This window comes from Podarcis liolepis (genome assembly GCF_965112155.1).
Source record: "Podarcis liolepis genome assembly, chromosome: 1".
In the NCBI taxonomy this organism is placed as follows: Eukaryota; Metazoa; Chordata; class Lepidosauria; order Squamata; family Lacertidae; genus Podarcis; species Podarcis liolepis.
Window position 1 is genome coordinate 3681916 of NC_139554.1, and position 17144 is coordinate 3699059.

General features: G+C 48.1%; 1 protein-coding gene across 2 annotated transcripts in view; it reads right to left on the reverse strand.

Annotated features, from left to right (window-relative positions):
• The window catches only part of MAP4K5 (mitogen-activated protein kinase kinase kinase kinase 5), a 98678-nt gene extending 85088 nt beyond the window's left edge, over positions 1–13590 (reverse strand). The window contains exons 1-2 of one of the 2 annotated variants that reach the window (XM_083514739.1): positions 13343–13590; positions 3842–4137 (exon numbers count right to left, since the gene is read on the reverse strand). In XM_083514739.1, coding sequence (XP_083370865.1) covers positions 3842–3949 — 108 coding nt within the window. In that variant the 5' untranslated portion in view covers positions 3950–4137; positions 13343–13590. The remainder of the gene's footprint in view (positions 1–3841; positions 4138–13342) is intronic. The other variant, XM_083514740.1, reaches the window with a different exon arrangement.
• Positions 13591–17144: the final 3554 nt, after the last annotated feature.

Here is a 17144-nt window from a genome sequence, read left to right on the forward strand (position 1 = left end):
TCTCCCTGTGAGATGTGAGGTTACAGGGAACCAGGCCTTCTCGGTGGTGACACCTGCCCTGTGGAATGCCCTCCCATCAGATATCAAGGAAATAAACAGCTACAGTGGTACCTTGGGTTACATACGCTTCAGATTACATACGCTTCAGGTTACATACGCTTCAGGTTACAGACTCCGCTAACCCAGAAATAGTACCTCGGGTTAAGAACTTTGCTTCAGGCTGAGAACAGAAATCGTGCTCCGGCGGCGCAGCAGCAGCAGGAGGCCCCATTAGCTAAAGTGGTGCTTCAGGTTAAGCACAGTTTCAGGTTAAGAACGGACCTCCAGAACGAATTAAGTACTTAACCCGAGGTAACACTGTACCTGACTTTTAGAAGACATCTGAAGGCAGCCCTGTCTAGGGAAGTTGTTAATGGATGATGTTTTAATTTGTTTTTACATTTTGCTGGAAGCTACCCAGAGCAGCTGGGGGAACCTAGTCAGATGGGCAATATACAAATATCAATATCATCACCATCATCTGAATGGCAGGGGAAGGGGCCACATAGCAATGGCAACCTCACCATTATGGCAACCTCATTATGGAAGCATTGCCAGTTGGGCCTAAGGCCTGTTTTGTTGCCTTCTAAGGCTACAGGAGTCGCTCTCTCCCATCTCTGCTGCTGGCACACATGGGAATTTATTTGTGTGTTTCATTGCTTCAGTGTCTTGATATTTTAAAGGTGGTTTTATTTCATTCACCACCCTGGTGTTCCTTGAGCCAAAAGCCGGATTATAAAATTTAGTTAGTAATTTATTTTTATTTTTTTAATGAAAACTGCATTTCTGAGGATTCTGCAATTCTGCAATAAGCATTACAGTGGTGCCTCGCAAGACGAAATTAATTCGTTCCGCAAGTCTCTTCGTCTTGCGAGTTTTTCGTCTTGCGATGCACGGTTTCCCATAGGAATGCATTGAAAATCAATTAATGCGTTCCTAGGGAAACCGCCTTCAGACCAGGTCCGGGGACAGTCTGTCCCCGGACCTCTTCTGAAGGCTGGGGGGGGGCAAGGGCTTTTCTTCCCACCCCCAGCATTTTAAAAAACCCCGGGACAGCGGAGGACTTCTCCGCTGTCCGGGCGATCTTAAAATGCTAGGGGTCGGCAGCGCTTCGCTCCCGACCCCCAGCATTTTAAAATCTCCCCCTGTCCCAGGGAGATTTTAAAATGCTGGGGGTCGGCAGCGAACGCTTCGCTCCCGCCCGCCAGCATTTTAAGATCGCCCGGGGCAGGCGGGGGGGGGGAGGCAGGCGGGGGGGAGCAAAGACTTTTGCCCCCCGCCGGCCTTCAGAAGAGGTCCTCTTCTGAAGGCCGGCTGTGGGCGAAAGTCTTTGCTCCCGACCGCCAGCATTTCCCTATGGGCTGTCGTCTTGCGATGCAAGTCCATAGGGAAATTCGTCTTGCGAAGTGCCTCCAAAACAGAAAACCCTTTCGTCTTGCGGGTTTTCCGTCTTGCGAGGCATTCGTCTTGCGGGGTACCACTGTAAATTCACAGAGCTCAAAGGACTGTTTACAGAACACCGTAACAGTTTGAAGCATATAACAGGGGTCAGCAAACTTTTTCAGCAGGGGGCCGGTCCACTGTCCCTCAGACCTTGGGGGGGGGCAGACTATATTTTGAAGGGGGGGGAATGAACGAATTCCTATGCCCCACAAATAACCCAGAGATGCATTTTAAATAAAAGGACACATTCTACTCATGTAAAAACACGCTGATTCCCGTCCGCGGGCCGGATTTAGAAAGCGATTGGGCCGGATCCGGTCCCCGGGCCTTAGTTTGCCTACCCATGATATAAAAGAAGCAGAATTAAACAGCGTTTAAAGCTGCACTTCACTTAGCTGACTTGTAGGGCAAGTTTATTAAAAGCTTGTGGAGAAAACCTTTGGGGCAGCAGTCACTGTGACCACAGTCCAACGTGTACCAGATCACATCCAAGATATCTGGAGCCAGAGTTGAAAAATCACAACCATGCCTCCTCCTTCATTCAGTGGGAAATTCACCCCTGCACAAGCCTGGTGAGCAGCTTTCTGCTCCTTCCCACTGGGTCTTGTGCAGGAGAACTTCCCAGGGGATTGCGACTCATGGGACGGATCCATCTTGTATCCTGCCCTGCTACCGCTGCTCTTCAGAGCATCTAAACGTCTCCACTTCACTTTGCCTCACAGCCTCTGACTATCACATTTAACTTGGGACGATACCTAGTCATATAAAATCAAGTCAAAAGTCCAAATGAGTATGCTCATGAAGAAGTGAAGGGCACAAGGAGAAGACAAAAGTGAGGTCAATCGCGCTGCAGTGATGGAAGGGGACCTGTGGCAATTGAGCAGATTTCAGGGATGTCACAATTTTCTTAGACAAGCGTGGATGATCTCAGCCTCCAACAACCCTGACCCCTCCCATTGCAGATCCAGTTTCTTCTTTTCCTACCCCCAACCTGCCCAGTCCACCAGGCTAACTCTTTCCTCGGAGCTAAATCAGGCAGCAAACCTATCTGCTTTTAAAGAAAAATTATGGGGGAATTCTCCTCTCTTCGCTAGTCAGAAAAAAGCACCCCAGCTTTCTAACAGCAGCCTCATTTATCAGCACTGAGTCAAGAATCCTCACCTGCGCCACAGCCAGGGTTTCAAAATTAATGCTGAACAAGTACAGTGGTACCTTGGTTTACAAACTTCATCCGTTCCGGAAGTCTGTTCTTAAACCAAAGCGTTCTTAAACCAAGGCGTGCTTTCCCATAGCAGCGGCGGGGGGCTCAATTTACAAATGGAACACACTCAACAGGAAGCGAAACATGTTCTTATTCCAAGGCAAAGTTCACAAACCAAAACACCTCCTTCTGGGTTTGCAGAGTTCTTAATCCAAGTTGTTCATAAACTAAGCTGTTCTTAAACCAAGGTACCACTGTAATGTTGAACCCTTGAAGTAGAGAACACAGGGCGCTCTCACTGCTCTCCTTCCCTCCATTTCAAACTGTTTTACAGTGTTGGGGTGAAGAGAACAATGAGCAAAAGCCCCATTAAGAAATGGGGAGCAGCGGGTGGAATTCAGCCTTGTGTGGTGAACCAGTGTTCTATCTGCACAGGCATATCAGCTTGCCAGATGAAGTGATGAGCCCCCGCCCTGAACCTGCTGTTCTGGGGGTTCTCTCACCCCACCCTGAGCCACTTTCAGGGGGCAAAGGGGGTAGATGAAGGGGAGGGGGGCAACTCCCTTGCGCAAGCAGAAATCCTCACGCAGGGCTTCCGCTGATGGGGTTCGGTAGGTGAAGCCCACCCAACACACAAAAAGGGTTGATTCGTATAATTTAAGAAGGCTGCTTGAATCTGCATATTGCAACAATTCTGCAGGCTGGTGAAAATACGACTTCCAACACAAAAGGGGGGCGAAGGGACCAGCTACCATGCCCATGACTCTCCCCACAGAAGCAGTTACAGTGGTACCTCGGGATGCAAACGGGATCCGTTCCGGAGCCCCGTTCGCATCCCGAACGAAATGCAAGACGCGACAGCGTTTCTGCGCGTGTCGCGTTTCATCACTTCTGCACGTGACGTCATTTTGAGCGGCTGTGCATGCGTAAGCGGTGAAACCCGGAAGTAACACGCTCCGTTACTTCTGGGTTGCCGCGGAGCGCAACTTGAATGTGCTCAACCCGAAGCACATTCAACTCGAGGTATGACTGTATGTCGATTTTGCCCTTCCTTAAAGGTAAAGCGGCCCAAGCTGCCACATGAGGCAGGGAGAGAGAAATCCCAATTTGCAACGGAAATGGCCGCTGCAGAAAAGGCCTGGGCATTTGGACTCTCACCTTGTAGACATCTCCGTACGTGCCGCTCCCCACGCGCTGGACCAACTCGTAGTCTTGCTGTGGATTCCGCCGCATAATATCCCCACTCGAGTGGGCCAGAGAATCCATTGTCCGTTAATGCAGCCTCCACTTCCTCCCCCCTGCCCCCCCTCCACGAGGGGGAACAGGAATGGTGTGCAGCCGCCTCTGCCTTCCCTGCTTCTGGCTTTTGCAATACCGAGGAAGCAACGCGAGCAAGGTCCTAGCGAGGTGATCCCCCGGCGGCAGGCATGGCTTCCGTCCACTCTTCTTTGGACCTAGAAGATTTAGGGGGGAAAGGAACATTCATGAGAGATTGTTGAAAGGTAGTCAAGGCACTCCGGTGGCTCAGGCAGAAAATCCAAATGGAATCCCTGCTAGCTAACATGGAGCAGCCCTGCTGTGCACAGATTCCATTCACTTCAATGGGCCTGCTCAAGAGAAAAATCTGGAAAACCGTGGCCCATGGGTTGGATCTTTCCATCAATTATTATAAATCAAATAAATAATAATAGTAACAATGATAACATCAAAAGGTCTGAGGGTGCTGTACAACATTATGAACACATTTTACAGAGCATCAATAATAAAAACATAATACAGCGGAACCTCGGTTTTCGAACATAATCCATTCTGGAAGTCTGTTCAACTCCCAAAACGTTTGAAAACCAAGGATCAAGGAGCTGGCTGCAAAGTCAACAGGGAAAAATGAAAAACACGCCTTGGAAGCCATTCGACTTCCAAGGCACGATCAAAAACAGAAGCATTCACTTCTGGGTTTTCAGTGTTCGGCAGCTGAGACATTTGAAAACTGAGGTTTGACTGTAAAAAGCATAATAACAGACAGCATAGCAATAAAATAATCATAATGCTAGCTTTAACAGGGCAAATATTATTTAACAGTTAAAGGCCTGGGAAAAGAGGAACGTTTTTGCCTGGTGCCTAAGGACAGGTAATGATGGCGTCAGGCGAGCCTCCCTGGGGAGAGCATTCCACAGACGGGGGCGACCACAAAAAAGGCCCATTCTCTTGTTGCCACCCTCCAAACATCTAAGGGAGAAGGGGCATAGAGGAGGGCCTCAGATGCCCTGCTGTCTGTAACTGGCAGAGGAGGGTCCCTTCACCTGGCCTCAGGCCACAAAAAACAGCCTCACCAACCCAGGCTAGCTAACCCACGGTTCCATCTTCGAAGGCAGTCAGTGGCAAGGGCAGTGCTGCCATTGGCTGCTTCCCAGTTGGCACTGACCCGCGACAGAGCCTTCTTGGAGGCAGTTTCTGCGATGCCCACCCTGGTGAGGTACGTCTGTCTCCCAGGCGTTTGATGGCAAAGATACTGTTCCTAACAACCTTGAGATTACTAGCTGTGAGGGGTATGTGGTTGCTTTTAAATGTTTTAAGAGACTTTAAAGTGGTTTTCAGCTTCTTATTCTTAGCTGTATTGTTTTAGCACCACTGTGCATGTGTCGCCTTGGGCTCCTTTGGGAGGAAGGGTGGGATATAAAATTAATAAATAATAGTATTTCAAACGCTTGACATGGGCTACCAACCTGACCCCCACAGAGGCCTTCCCTGGTGCCCTCCCTTCCCTGCCCCAGAGATTAGGCTTGAAAGAAGCATCCTATGGTAGCTGTGGGGTGTGCCTGGTCACAGGATGCATGTACATTTAGTAGTGTCCACCACAGTTTCTCCAGTTTGCAAATGTGCCCATGGGCCCAAAAGGCTGGAAACCCGTGACTTACTACAAGAACCCAATGCCAGTAGCGTTATCTGCATATCGCAAATGAGAGGGTTGACGTGGAGAGAAAAAAACCTTGCCACTTTCGCAGCTGAGGCGAGACTTAAACTTCCAGCATCATGGGACACCACATGTCACGCCCAAACAAGGCCAAACTCATCTGCCAAAATAACAGAGCCTTACGAGGGGACTGGGAGCACAGGCCAGGCTCCATCACAACATCTCGTTTGTCCAAATTAAAAAGACATGCACTAAAGAACAGCTAAAACTCTGTGCCACATATCTCAAAGTCTCCATCTGTATGAATGAAACTCTGTGCCCTCTGTGAATTTTGCTGCGTTCATCATTGATTCTGTTTATTTTTCTCATATCTATAAGCTCATCCTTCTTCCCTCAGAATACATGTGGCTCCCTGGAAGGGAATATGCCCATCCTTCTACTAGTTCTAGGAAGAAAAAAATTTTTGGGGGGTCACTTTGCCCCCAGTGACTAGAACTTATGTGGTACCCCAAACCAACCACACTTCAAGAGTGTGCCAGCTGATGTTTGAACACTTTCAAAGCCTAATTGAAATAGGAACATAATGAGACCAATAAAATACTAATTGTCCAGAGGGACAGATTGCAAGGAGCTCCCTCTGGAGCAAGAGAAGGCAGACACTTCAGAACATCCCTCATAATGTTGGGAGAGTAAATAGCAATTGACCCACACTAGAGTTGATATTTCTCTACTTAATAACATCTATTTCCTACACAGATGCAAATCTTCTTGATATAAAATGCTGCAAGCACATCTCTTAGGATCTTGGGTCCTTCTTAAATGCAACTTAAAAGATTCTTAGCCTGGCAGGTGCTACATATCAGTTTCTTCTGTCCACACACTGTGAAATCATGAATGAAGGCAGCCCTACCTAAGATTACTGAGAATAAGGATGAGAATAATTACAGCTGCAGTATCAAGGTCCCTTCAAAAGGTTCACATGTGCATTGGCTGTGTTCAGCCCCTCCCTGAAGGCACAGGGACAGAAAGGTCAGTCAGTATACCTGAAGGAGCGTCTCCACCCCCATCGTTCTGCCCAGATGCTGAGGTCCATCACCAAGGGCCTTCTGGTGGTTCCCTCATTGCGAGACGCAAAGCTACAGGGAACCAGGCAGAGGGCCTTCTCGGTGGTGGCACCTGCCCTGTGGAACGCCCTCCCATCAGATGTCAAAGAGATAAACAACTACCTGACATTCAGAAGACATCTGAAGGCAGCCCTGTTCAGGTAAGTTTTTAATGTGTGACATTTTAGTGTATTTTTGGTCTTTGTTGGAAGCCGCCCAGAGTGGCTGGGGAAGCCCAGCCAGATGGGCGGGGTATAAATAATAAAATAATAATAATTATTATTATTATTATTATTATTATTATTATTAGCATCCCAACTGCAGTGTGCCAAGGCAGGTTACATGCCCACTCAGACATCTGGGCCACAGCAATCTTTTGCTCTCCCAGAGGCATCTGGACACACCAAGGAAATGTGCAATGGGGAAATGGCGCAATGGCCATTAAAAGCTGCCTATGGAGCGACGGATGACGGAACCCAGCTCTGGGCCTTACACAGACAGAAACACAAGAATAACTACATTGTAAACCCCTGGGGGGGGGGAGAGAAGTGCAGAAACACCTTAAGCAAACAAATAAGTCAATGACCACAACAGGGGAGTGTCAGCTGCCTGGTTCTGAACAGCAGAAAAGTCTAATAACCCTTGGTAGTTGGAGAGATGGGGAAAAGAGAGCATTAAGGCCTTCTTTGGACAACAGATACCAAGACTGGGAGATGGCCCCAGATGGTGATCTGATCTTGCAGGCAATGGCATGGGATTGGCTATGCACAATCACTGGATTCTCAGGAACCAGAAGGCTCTTGTCTTTAATGTTTGCATCCCTGCCCTGACATGCCTATAGGTCTTTCCTCTGACCAGGAAATAAACTGGCACAGGAACTGTCAGTTACTGGCAGGAGATATTGCATGTCACAGGGGTCTAAATAGCCACCCATGTGTTATATTTATAGTGGTTTATCTGATGCTTTTTTTAAAAAAAATATTTTATTAAGGATTTTCTTGTTTTACAGAAGTGTAGTGCCTCATATATATTTTTTCCCCATGTAACATTTTTACAAATCCGTTTCATTTGTTGAGGCATTAGGGGGAGAAGAAAATAAAAATAAAAATAAAAAAAGGAGAGAAAAAAGAAAGGGGGGTGGAGAGAGGGAAGATGGATAAGGGTGGGATTGGGTGGTGGTGTTTCTATTATGTTTAATGTATGTAGAGTTTGGTGTCAGCATGCTTTTGTTGTTCACTTGTGTTCCTTTGGTGGTGAGAGAGGTTGGGGTTGGCCTAGGGTGTGATTGTTTGTTTGTGATTGGCTGTGGTGATCTTTGTTTTCGTGTGTGAGTGAGGTGGGTGGGTGTTTTGGATCAGGTTAGCCATATTGATTTGTATGCTGTTGGTGGATTCTTGTCATTGTCCTGTTGGGCTGTGTGTGTGATAAAGGGGAGCCATACCGGGGTGAAGGCGTCTTCTTCTGTTTGTCCCCGTGTCAGTTTCAGTTTATTAGTTAATTTTTCTAGTAGGGCTGTTTCCCATACTATTTGGTACCATTGGTCCATGCTTACTCCTGACAGGTCTCTCCAGTGTCTGGTTATGGTGTTTCTGGCTGCTGAGAGCAGGTGGGTTATGAGTTCTTTGTGGTGTAAATGGGCATTGTTGTCTTGGAAGATGTTTAGTAGGGCCAATTCTGGGGTGGTGTCTATTACTTGCTTAGTTATTTTACAAATTTCTTGTATGGCTGTTGTCCAGAACAGTTGGATTTTGGGACACTCCCACCACATGTGGAAGTATGTGCCTGTGGAGGTGCACCCTCTCCAGCATTTTGGTGAGGTTCCTGGATGTATTAGCGCTAGTTTCCTTGGTGTTAGGTACCACCTGTAGGTGAGTTTCAGTGTGAGTTCTTTTCTTTTCGTTGATATGGATTTAAAGGGGGGTTTAGACCACATTCTGGTCCATTGAGTGGGGTTTATCTCATAGCCTATGTCATTCTCCCATTGATTTTTGATTGCGTCTAGGGGATTTGCGAGATTTTGGAGTAGTATTTTGTATATTGCGGATACCATCCCTTTACCGTTTCCCTTTGTTGTTAGAAGGAGGTTTTCGAAGGTTGTCAGGAGCCTAGTTGCTGCTGATTTTACTGTTGGGTTGTTTAAGAGGGCATGTAGTTGGTGTTGTGTTAACCAGGGCATTTGGGTGTCTTCTAGTTTGTCTTGTATTTCTTGTGTTGACAAGGGTTTGTTATCTGATGCTTTTATCATTTTCTGATTTTTATGTTCAGCTGCAACAGATATTACTGTAGGCCCAGAATACACGCGCGCGCGCGCGCGCACACACACACACACACATATATATATAAAATAAAGGCAGATAAAATAAGCAATACTGAGCAGCTAAGAGTATCACTTATTAACTAGATGAAACAATATAACAGGGATATTGGTAAGTATACAATATTCCTTCCAGGTATTCTCTCTTTGCCAAGCTTATTAATGCATTATCCTGCGCATGTCCGTATTTACCAAAAAACAGAAATGCAAATGCCAATTAGGTAGCTAGCTCCCGGGATGATAATGTTTCATTACAATTATTAGTTTTTTATGTTTGGATGCATCTGTGGTATTTTTGAATTATATTTTATAAATATATTATATGAAAGTAACAGATTGCTCACCCGAGTGAAGACTGGGGAAATGAAACACAACGTATGTACCCTTGCACACACTGTCTCCCACAGGTTTGCATTCATTCTGTACTCTCCATGTTCCAATCAAGACCTTGAGCTGCTGCTTTTCCAAATGCCAGACAAAACAGTCAGGGGAGAGGCAGAGAAAGCTGGCAGGCCCCATAAGGATGATGACTGCTATGGATTCTCCCGCAAGAGGAAGCCCTACATTTGCCAGTGGAAAAATCTCTCACAGTGACCAAGGCTAAACGTTTTTTTGCAAGAGAAACTATTTGGCTGCTGCGCTTTGGTTCAAAAAAGTGTTTTCCCCATAAAAATAGTAACCAAAAAGGAGAAAAGAAAACTATTTACATAACAAAGGATCTATTTCAGCCCTCAGAATGTTTAATATCGAAGAGAAATTCACCAGAAATTCCCTTTCTAGAATAGCAAAATACAGTTTATGGTCAGGGTGTCAAGTATGCTATGGCAGGATGCCTGAATGCTGAATTTATGCACAGCAGAGAATTTAGCAATATGAGAATTTCAGCTTTTACAAAAACATGAAGCTTCTAGCCCTCAAGACCATAAAGGTGGGCTTGAAAATATATGTACAGTACAAGGCTTGGTGAGATCTAACAAAGCAGAACTGAGTAAGTCAAAAACATTTTTAGTTTATTAATGGCCTTTCCTATCAAAACGAATTTGAGTATTACAGAAACTTCAATACAGACACCTTTTTGAGACACAAAAGGGCATGCAAGAAATCAGAATTCAATAAACAAAAGCAACCATTCACTGTCAGCCAAACAGACCACTATCCAATTGAACTGCAATCGCTTCCCAAAAAAACCCCGACCTACCAAAAAATGTGTGCCTGCCCTTAACTTTCAGAGCCTTCCCTCCTGGTCTTCCACCACTGAAGAGGCAATTAGAGCTTTAGCTGACGATTTTACCAATTAAACTTGCAAGAGGAGAGCCAGAGCTGAATTTCCAGCAATCAGGAGGCACGAGTCAATACAAAAGCAGACTTGGATACAAGGGGCAGACATAACTCACATTTGCTTGCTTGGCTGACCAAGAGAGGCTGCTGCAGCCTCCAGCTTTGCCTGGCACAGACAGCACGGATGCTGAATTTGGATTCGCTTAGCACGGAGCTTACTCTGCTCCTGTTAAAGGGGTTTGCAACAAAGCTAATTGCTTTCACATGAATCCCTGCACAGTCTCTTACTAAACCATATAAACAGGAGGCCGAAGATAACCCCCTTGAGAGCAGGAAGACCCTAAACAGGCTTCTGAGCCAGGAAGATTCCATCAGAGGGAGTCAGGTCTCCTCAAACACGTCACATGGCATCAGAAGAGCACAGGCCCAGTTGGGGTTGCAGATTAAAAAGCAAAACATCAGGAATTTAATTGTCAAACCTAATTGTCACCAGGGGTTGTGCTGGAAATTGTGGCATTTCAATCTGGGCAGCAGACTTTTCCTTAAGCGCTTCCAACATGTACAGACCAGGGTTTTCTAACCCAGCACAGCTTCTGTCTCACGAACCTAGTTATTTGAGAGTGTCAGCAAGCATATCAGCAGAGGTGATCCGGCTTACATTGTTTACTTGGACTTTCCAAAAGCTTTCGACAAAGTACCTCACCAAAGGCTCTTGAGTGAGCTTAGCAGTCAAGGAATAAGAGGAGAAGTCATCTTGTGGATAAGGACTTGGCTAAGTTGCAGGAAGCAAACAGCAGGAATAAATGGACAGTTCTCTGAATGGAAAGAAGTAGAAAGTGGGAGTCCCCCAGGGATCAGGGCCGGGACCTGTGCATTTTAACGTGTTCATAAATGATCTAGAGTTAGGAGTCACTTGTTAAGATGAGATTGCAAGGAGCTCCAAAAGGACCTCTCCAAGCTGAGCGAATGGGAATTAAAATGGAAGTGCAATTTAATGTAAACAGGGATAGATACATATAGGAGCCAAAAATAATTGTTTCACATATATGCTCATGGGGTCTAAACTGGAGGTGACGGACCAGGAATACGACCTTGGAGTCGTGGCAGAAAGCTCAGTGAATATGTCGACCCCATGTGTAGCACCCATGAAAAAGGTAAATTCCATGTAAAGAATATCAGGAAGGGAATTGAAAATTAAACTGCTGATATCATAATGACATTATACAAATCTATAGTGTTCCCGCATCTCAAATACTGTTTACAATTCTGGTAGCCTCACCACGAGAAAGATATTGTAGAGCTTCAGAAAAGGGCCACCCAAACAATTAAGGGTATGGAGCAACGTCCTGACGAAGAAAAGTTGCAGCATTTGGGATGTTTAAGTTTAGAGAAAAGGCAAGTCAGAAGAAATATGATGGAGATCTATAAAATTATGCATGGCAAGGAGAAAGGAGATAAGCGTTTCCTTCCCTCTCACAGTACTAGAATTCACAGGGATCCAATTAAGCTGAATGTTGGAAGATTTAGGCCAGATAAAATAAAATACTTATTTACGCAGTGCCGGTTTAAACTACGAAATTCGCTCCCATGGAAGGAAGTGATGGCAACCAAACTAGATGGCTTTAAAAGGGTATAAGACAAATTGATGGAGGAGAAGGCGATTTGTTGATGGCTGCTAATCACTAGGGACGCGGGTGGCACTCTGGGTTAAACCACAGAGCCTAGGACTTGCCGATCAGAAGGTCGGCGGTTCGAATCCCCGCGACGGGGTGAGCTCCTGTTGCTCGGTCCCTGCTCTGCCAACCTAGCAGTTCGAAAGCACGTCAAAGTGCAAGTAGATAAATAGGTACCGCTCCGGCGGGAAGGTAAACGGCGTTTCCGTGCTCTGCTCTGGTTCGCCAGAAGCGGCTTAGTCATGCTGGCCACATGACCCGGAAGCTGGACGCCGGCTCCCTCGGCCAATAAAGCGAGACGAGCGCTGCAACCCCAGAGTCGGCCACGACTGGACCTAATGGTCAGGGGTCCCTTTACCTTTACTAGTCACTAGTCTGCTTCCATTGTTCTGCTTCTGAATACCAGATTGCTGGGAAAACTACAGGAGGGGAGACAGGTCATGTTCTCGGGCCATTGTCCGGATCCAGCCCACCAGAGACTGTGACTGCATGCAGGTCGGAATGGAGGAGAGAGCAAAAGGATCTCAAGGGGTCTCAAAAGCAAGAGGAGGTGGGAACCCACCAAACACAGTCATTCAGCCCTAGCTCCAGGGATAAAGGCAGGGGCTGGGGGCTTCCCCCACCTTACTCCAAACCATCTTGGGGAGGCATCTTTCCATCTTGGCAGACTTCAGGCTTGCAGGGTCTGTTTTGGGAGGGGGGGGGGTTGTGTTTTTTTTTGCTAGGCACCCCCCAAAGAACCACCGCTCAGAACCTGGTGGTCAAGACAGGCACTTATAATCTAAATTTCCAGAGTCCAGGGGTTTGTCTTGAGCAGCAGAAGTGAGCGGATCTGACCCCCCCAAAACCCACCCCAGCTCCCTCCCAGCTTTCTCCATAGTGGCAGCATCCTTCTATTTTGCAGACAGCTGCATCTGTTGCAGATCCCCCCGAAAAGATCCTCCAGGAGAGGCAGATCCACTTCCCACCTATCTGGAGACCATCCGTTCTCTGTGGTGCGTGTGAAGGAAACACACACACACACACACACGTGTACACGTGTGCACAAGAAGCCTCGCTATCCGCCCGCTTTCGCACGCCCTTCCCTCACCAGCCCACCTCGAGTGGGCCAGGGGGGGTGTCCCAGCTGCCCCCCCCAAAAAAACCCCCCACACCCCGGTCAGCCTGTGATCTCTGAATAGGGGGCAATGGACTCCCCGCACCCAGCTCCTCCCGCCTAGCCTGCTGGGAGAGCCTCCCTCCGCCTCGCAGTCTACCTGACCCCCAGGCCTGAGGGGCCTCGAGTTGGGGGGCTCCGAACCCCCCAATATTCCCCCCCCCCAGCTAATGAGCAAGCGAAGCCCGCCAGCCTTTCTCCTCAGGCCCGGCCCGGGTCCTTACCTCTCTCAGCCGGCCTCTGAGGGAGGAGGAGGCGGAGGAGGAGGAGGCCCCTCTTTGTCCCGCCGCGGGTCGGCGGCCTCTTGGGGCGGGGGCCGCCGCCGACTCCGGCCTGGTCTCCTCAGGCTCGGCCTGGTCTCCTCAGTCCGCGCGGCCTCGCCCCACACCGCCACCGCCGCCGCTCGAACCCTCTCCGGGCCACGCCAGACCCAGGCAGCCGCCGCCGCCGCCGGTGCCGCCTTCGCCTGCCCGTCCCGCCCTCGGCCCGGCCTCCTCGCCCGCCGCCCGGCTGAGGCGGAGCCACAGCGCCCCGAAGCGGGCCTTCCGCCGCCCAGCCGGCCTCCTCCTCGGGCCTCGGGCTCGCCTGCCCCTCGGAGGAGCCGCGGTCCCCGCGCTCTCCTCCTCCGCCTTCCCACTCCGAATTCAGGAATCCGGCGTGAAGTAATTCTGGGCCTCATCAATCGGAGTCTAGCATCTAGATCAAGGGAAGTAATAGTGCCACTGTATTCTGCTCTGGTCAGACCTCACCTGGAGTACTGTGTCCAGTTCTGGGCACCACAGTTCAAGAAGGACACTGACAAACTGGAACGTGTCCAGAGGAGGGCAACCAAAATGGTCAAAGGCCTGGAAACGATGCCTTATGAGGAACGGCTAAGGGAGCTGGGCATGTTTAGCCTGGAGAAGAGGAGGTTAAGGGGTGATATGATAGCCATGTTCAAATATATAAAAGGATGTCACATAGAGGAGGGAGAAAGGTTGTTTTCTGCTGCTCCAGAGAAGCGGACACGGAGCAATGGATCCAAACTACAAGAAAGAAGATTCCACCTAAAGATTAGGAAGAACTTCCTGACAGTAAGAGCTGTTCGACAGTGGAATTTGCTGCCAAGGAGTGTGGTGGAGTCTCCTCCTTTGGAGGTCTTTAAGCAGAGGCTTGACAACCATATGTCAGGAGTGCTCTGATGGTGTTTCCTGCTTGGCAGGGGGTTGGACTCGATGGCCCTTGTGGTCTCTTCCAACTCTAGGATTCTATGATTCTAAGTAATCCGGATTAATGCCGCCCAGGGATTAGCCGCGGCCGGCCCTCGCCCGCCAGGTGGATCCGGATTCACGGCCGCCGCCACTGCTTAATGGGGGAAATGACAGGCGACAGGATTAAAACGGGGGGGGGAAAGGAGAAAGGGAAAAGTGTCTCCCATTCCCTCGGGGACAACCCTGGAGATTCAAGGCAGAGGAAATGAAGGTGGTTGTTTTTCCCCCTCCGCGCAGCAGCGCAGCGTTGTTAACCTGTGGAACTCCCTCCCACAGGAGGAGGCAGCGGTGGCCACCAACCTGGGTGGCTTCAAAAGTTGTTTAGTCATGTCCGCCTCTTCGTGACCCCCTGGACCAGAGCAGGCCAGGCACTCCTGTCTTCCACTGCCTCCCACAGTTTGGTCAAACTCATGCTGGTAGCTTCAAGAACACTGTCCCACCATCTCATCCTCTGTCGTCCCCTTCTCCTTGTGCCCTCCATCTTTCCCAACATCAGGGTCTTTTCCAGGGAGTCTCCTCTTCTCATGAGGTGGCCAAAGTCTTGGAGCCTCAGCTGCAGGATCTGTCCTTCCAGTGAGCACTCAGGGCCGATTTCCTTCAGGATGGAGAGGTTGGATCTTCTTGCAGTCCATGGGACTCTCAAGAGTCTCCTCCAGCACCATAATTAAGATTGCCAGAAGAAATTAAAGAACCTTTTAATGAGGGTGTAAGAGGAGAGTGCAAAATATGGTCTGAAGCTCAACATCAAAAAAACTAAGATCATGGCCACTGGTCCCATCACCTCCTGGCAAATAGAAGGGGAAGAAATTCTTTTTCTTGTATTGTATATTCTTTATCTGGAAAAAATGTAATAAAAATATTATAAAAAAAAAATAGAAGGGGAAGAAATGGAGGCAGTGAGAGATTTTACTTTCTTGGGCTCCATGATCACTGCAGATGGTGACAGCAGCCACAAAATTAAAAGACGCCTGCTTCTTGGGAGAAAGGCAATGACAAACCTTGACAACATCTTAAAAAGCAGAGACATCACCTTGCCAATGAAGGTCCGTATAGCTAAAGCTATGGTTTTCCTAGTAGTGATGTATAGAAGTGAGAGCTGGACCATAAAGAAGGCTGATCGCCAAAGAATTTATGCTTTTGAATTCCGGCTTGGGATTCATCCAGCCCAGCCTTTCGCATGATGAATTCTGCATATAAGTTAAATAAGCAAGCTAAATAAGCCTTGTCATACTCCTTTCCCAATTTTGAATCAATCAGTTGTTCCCCTTCATGGATCACTGCCTTGCCATGGTGAAGGCGCTTGAATAACTCAGAGAAGCTATGAGCTATGCTGTGCAGGGCCACCCAAGATGGACAGGTCATAGTGGAGAGTTTTGACTAAATGTGATCCAGTTGGAGCAGGAACCGGCAAGCCACTCCAGTATCCCTGCCAAGAAAACTCCATGGACAAAGACAACAGGCTTCAAAAGAGGAGGAGACAAATTTGTGGAGAAGACAGCTAGCTGCCTGTGGCTACTACTGGCCACAGTGGCTCTGCTCTCCCTCCACGGCCAGAAGCATTTTCGGAAGGCCAGTTGCTGGGAACTACCCAGGAGAGAACTGCTCTTGTGTGGATCCTGGGCTAGAGGGACCATTGGCAGGGCTCTTGTAATGTTCCAGATTAACTCAGAAGGAGTAGCAGGCAATCTTCATCTCGTGCACACATGAGCCCAATGGGCAAGCTCATAGTAATAATAATACTAATACTAATAATAATAATAATAATAATAATAATAATAATAATAATAATAATTCATTATTTATACCCCGCCCATCTGGCTGGGCCTCCCCAGCCATTCTGGGCAGCTTCCAACAAAATATTAAAATACAGTAGTAATGCATCAAACATTAAAAGCTTCCCTAAACAGGGCTGCCTTCAGATGTCCCCTAAAAGTCTGGTAGTTGTTGTTCTCTTTGACATCTGCTGGGAGGGTGTTCCACAGGATGGGCGCCACCACTGAGAAGGCCCTCTGCCTGGTTCCCCGTAACTTGGCTTCTCACAGGGAAGGAACCGCCAGAAGGCCCTCAGAGCTGGACCTCAGTGTCTGGGCAGAACGATGGAGGTGGAGACACTCCTTCTGATAGTGCTTTCAATGTGTGGATCCCAATTGTTGCCTCCCTTTTTTTAAAACACAAGCATATGATCACACCTCTTTGGGATAATTAATCTGGCACAAACTGCGGGGCTGGATGCTGCCTCTGGGATCAGAGGCATTTTGTCCCCGAATGCCAGGAATCACCAGTGGGGAGAGGGCAACTGTTGGCCTGATCTGGAAGCAATGCTCTTCCTATGTTCTTATAGAATCACAGAATATTAAGAGTTGGAAGGGACCCCAGGGTCATCCAGTCCAACCCCTTGCAATGCAGAAATCTCAGCTAAAGCATCCATGACAGATGGCCATCCAACCTCTGCTTAACCTCCAAGGAAGGAGAGTCCACCACCTTGCATGGGAGTCTCTTGCACTGCCAAACAGCTCTTACTGTCAGAATTTTTTTTCTGAATGTTTAGTCTGAATCTCCTTTCCTGTAACTTGAAGTCACTGGTTCCAGTCCTACCCTCCAGAGCAGGAGAAAACAAGCATACTCCCTCCTCTATGTGGCAGCCCTTAAGATATTTGAAGATGGCTATCATATCTCCTCTCAGTCTCTTCTTTTCCAGGCTTAAACACCCCCAACTCCTTCAGCCATTTCTCATAAGGCTTAGTTTCCAGACCCTTGATCATATTGGTTGCTCTCC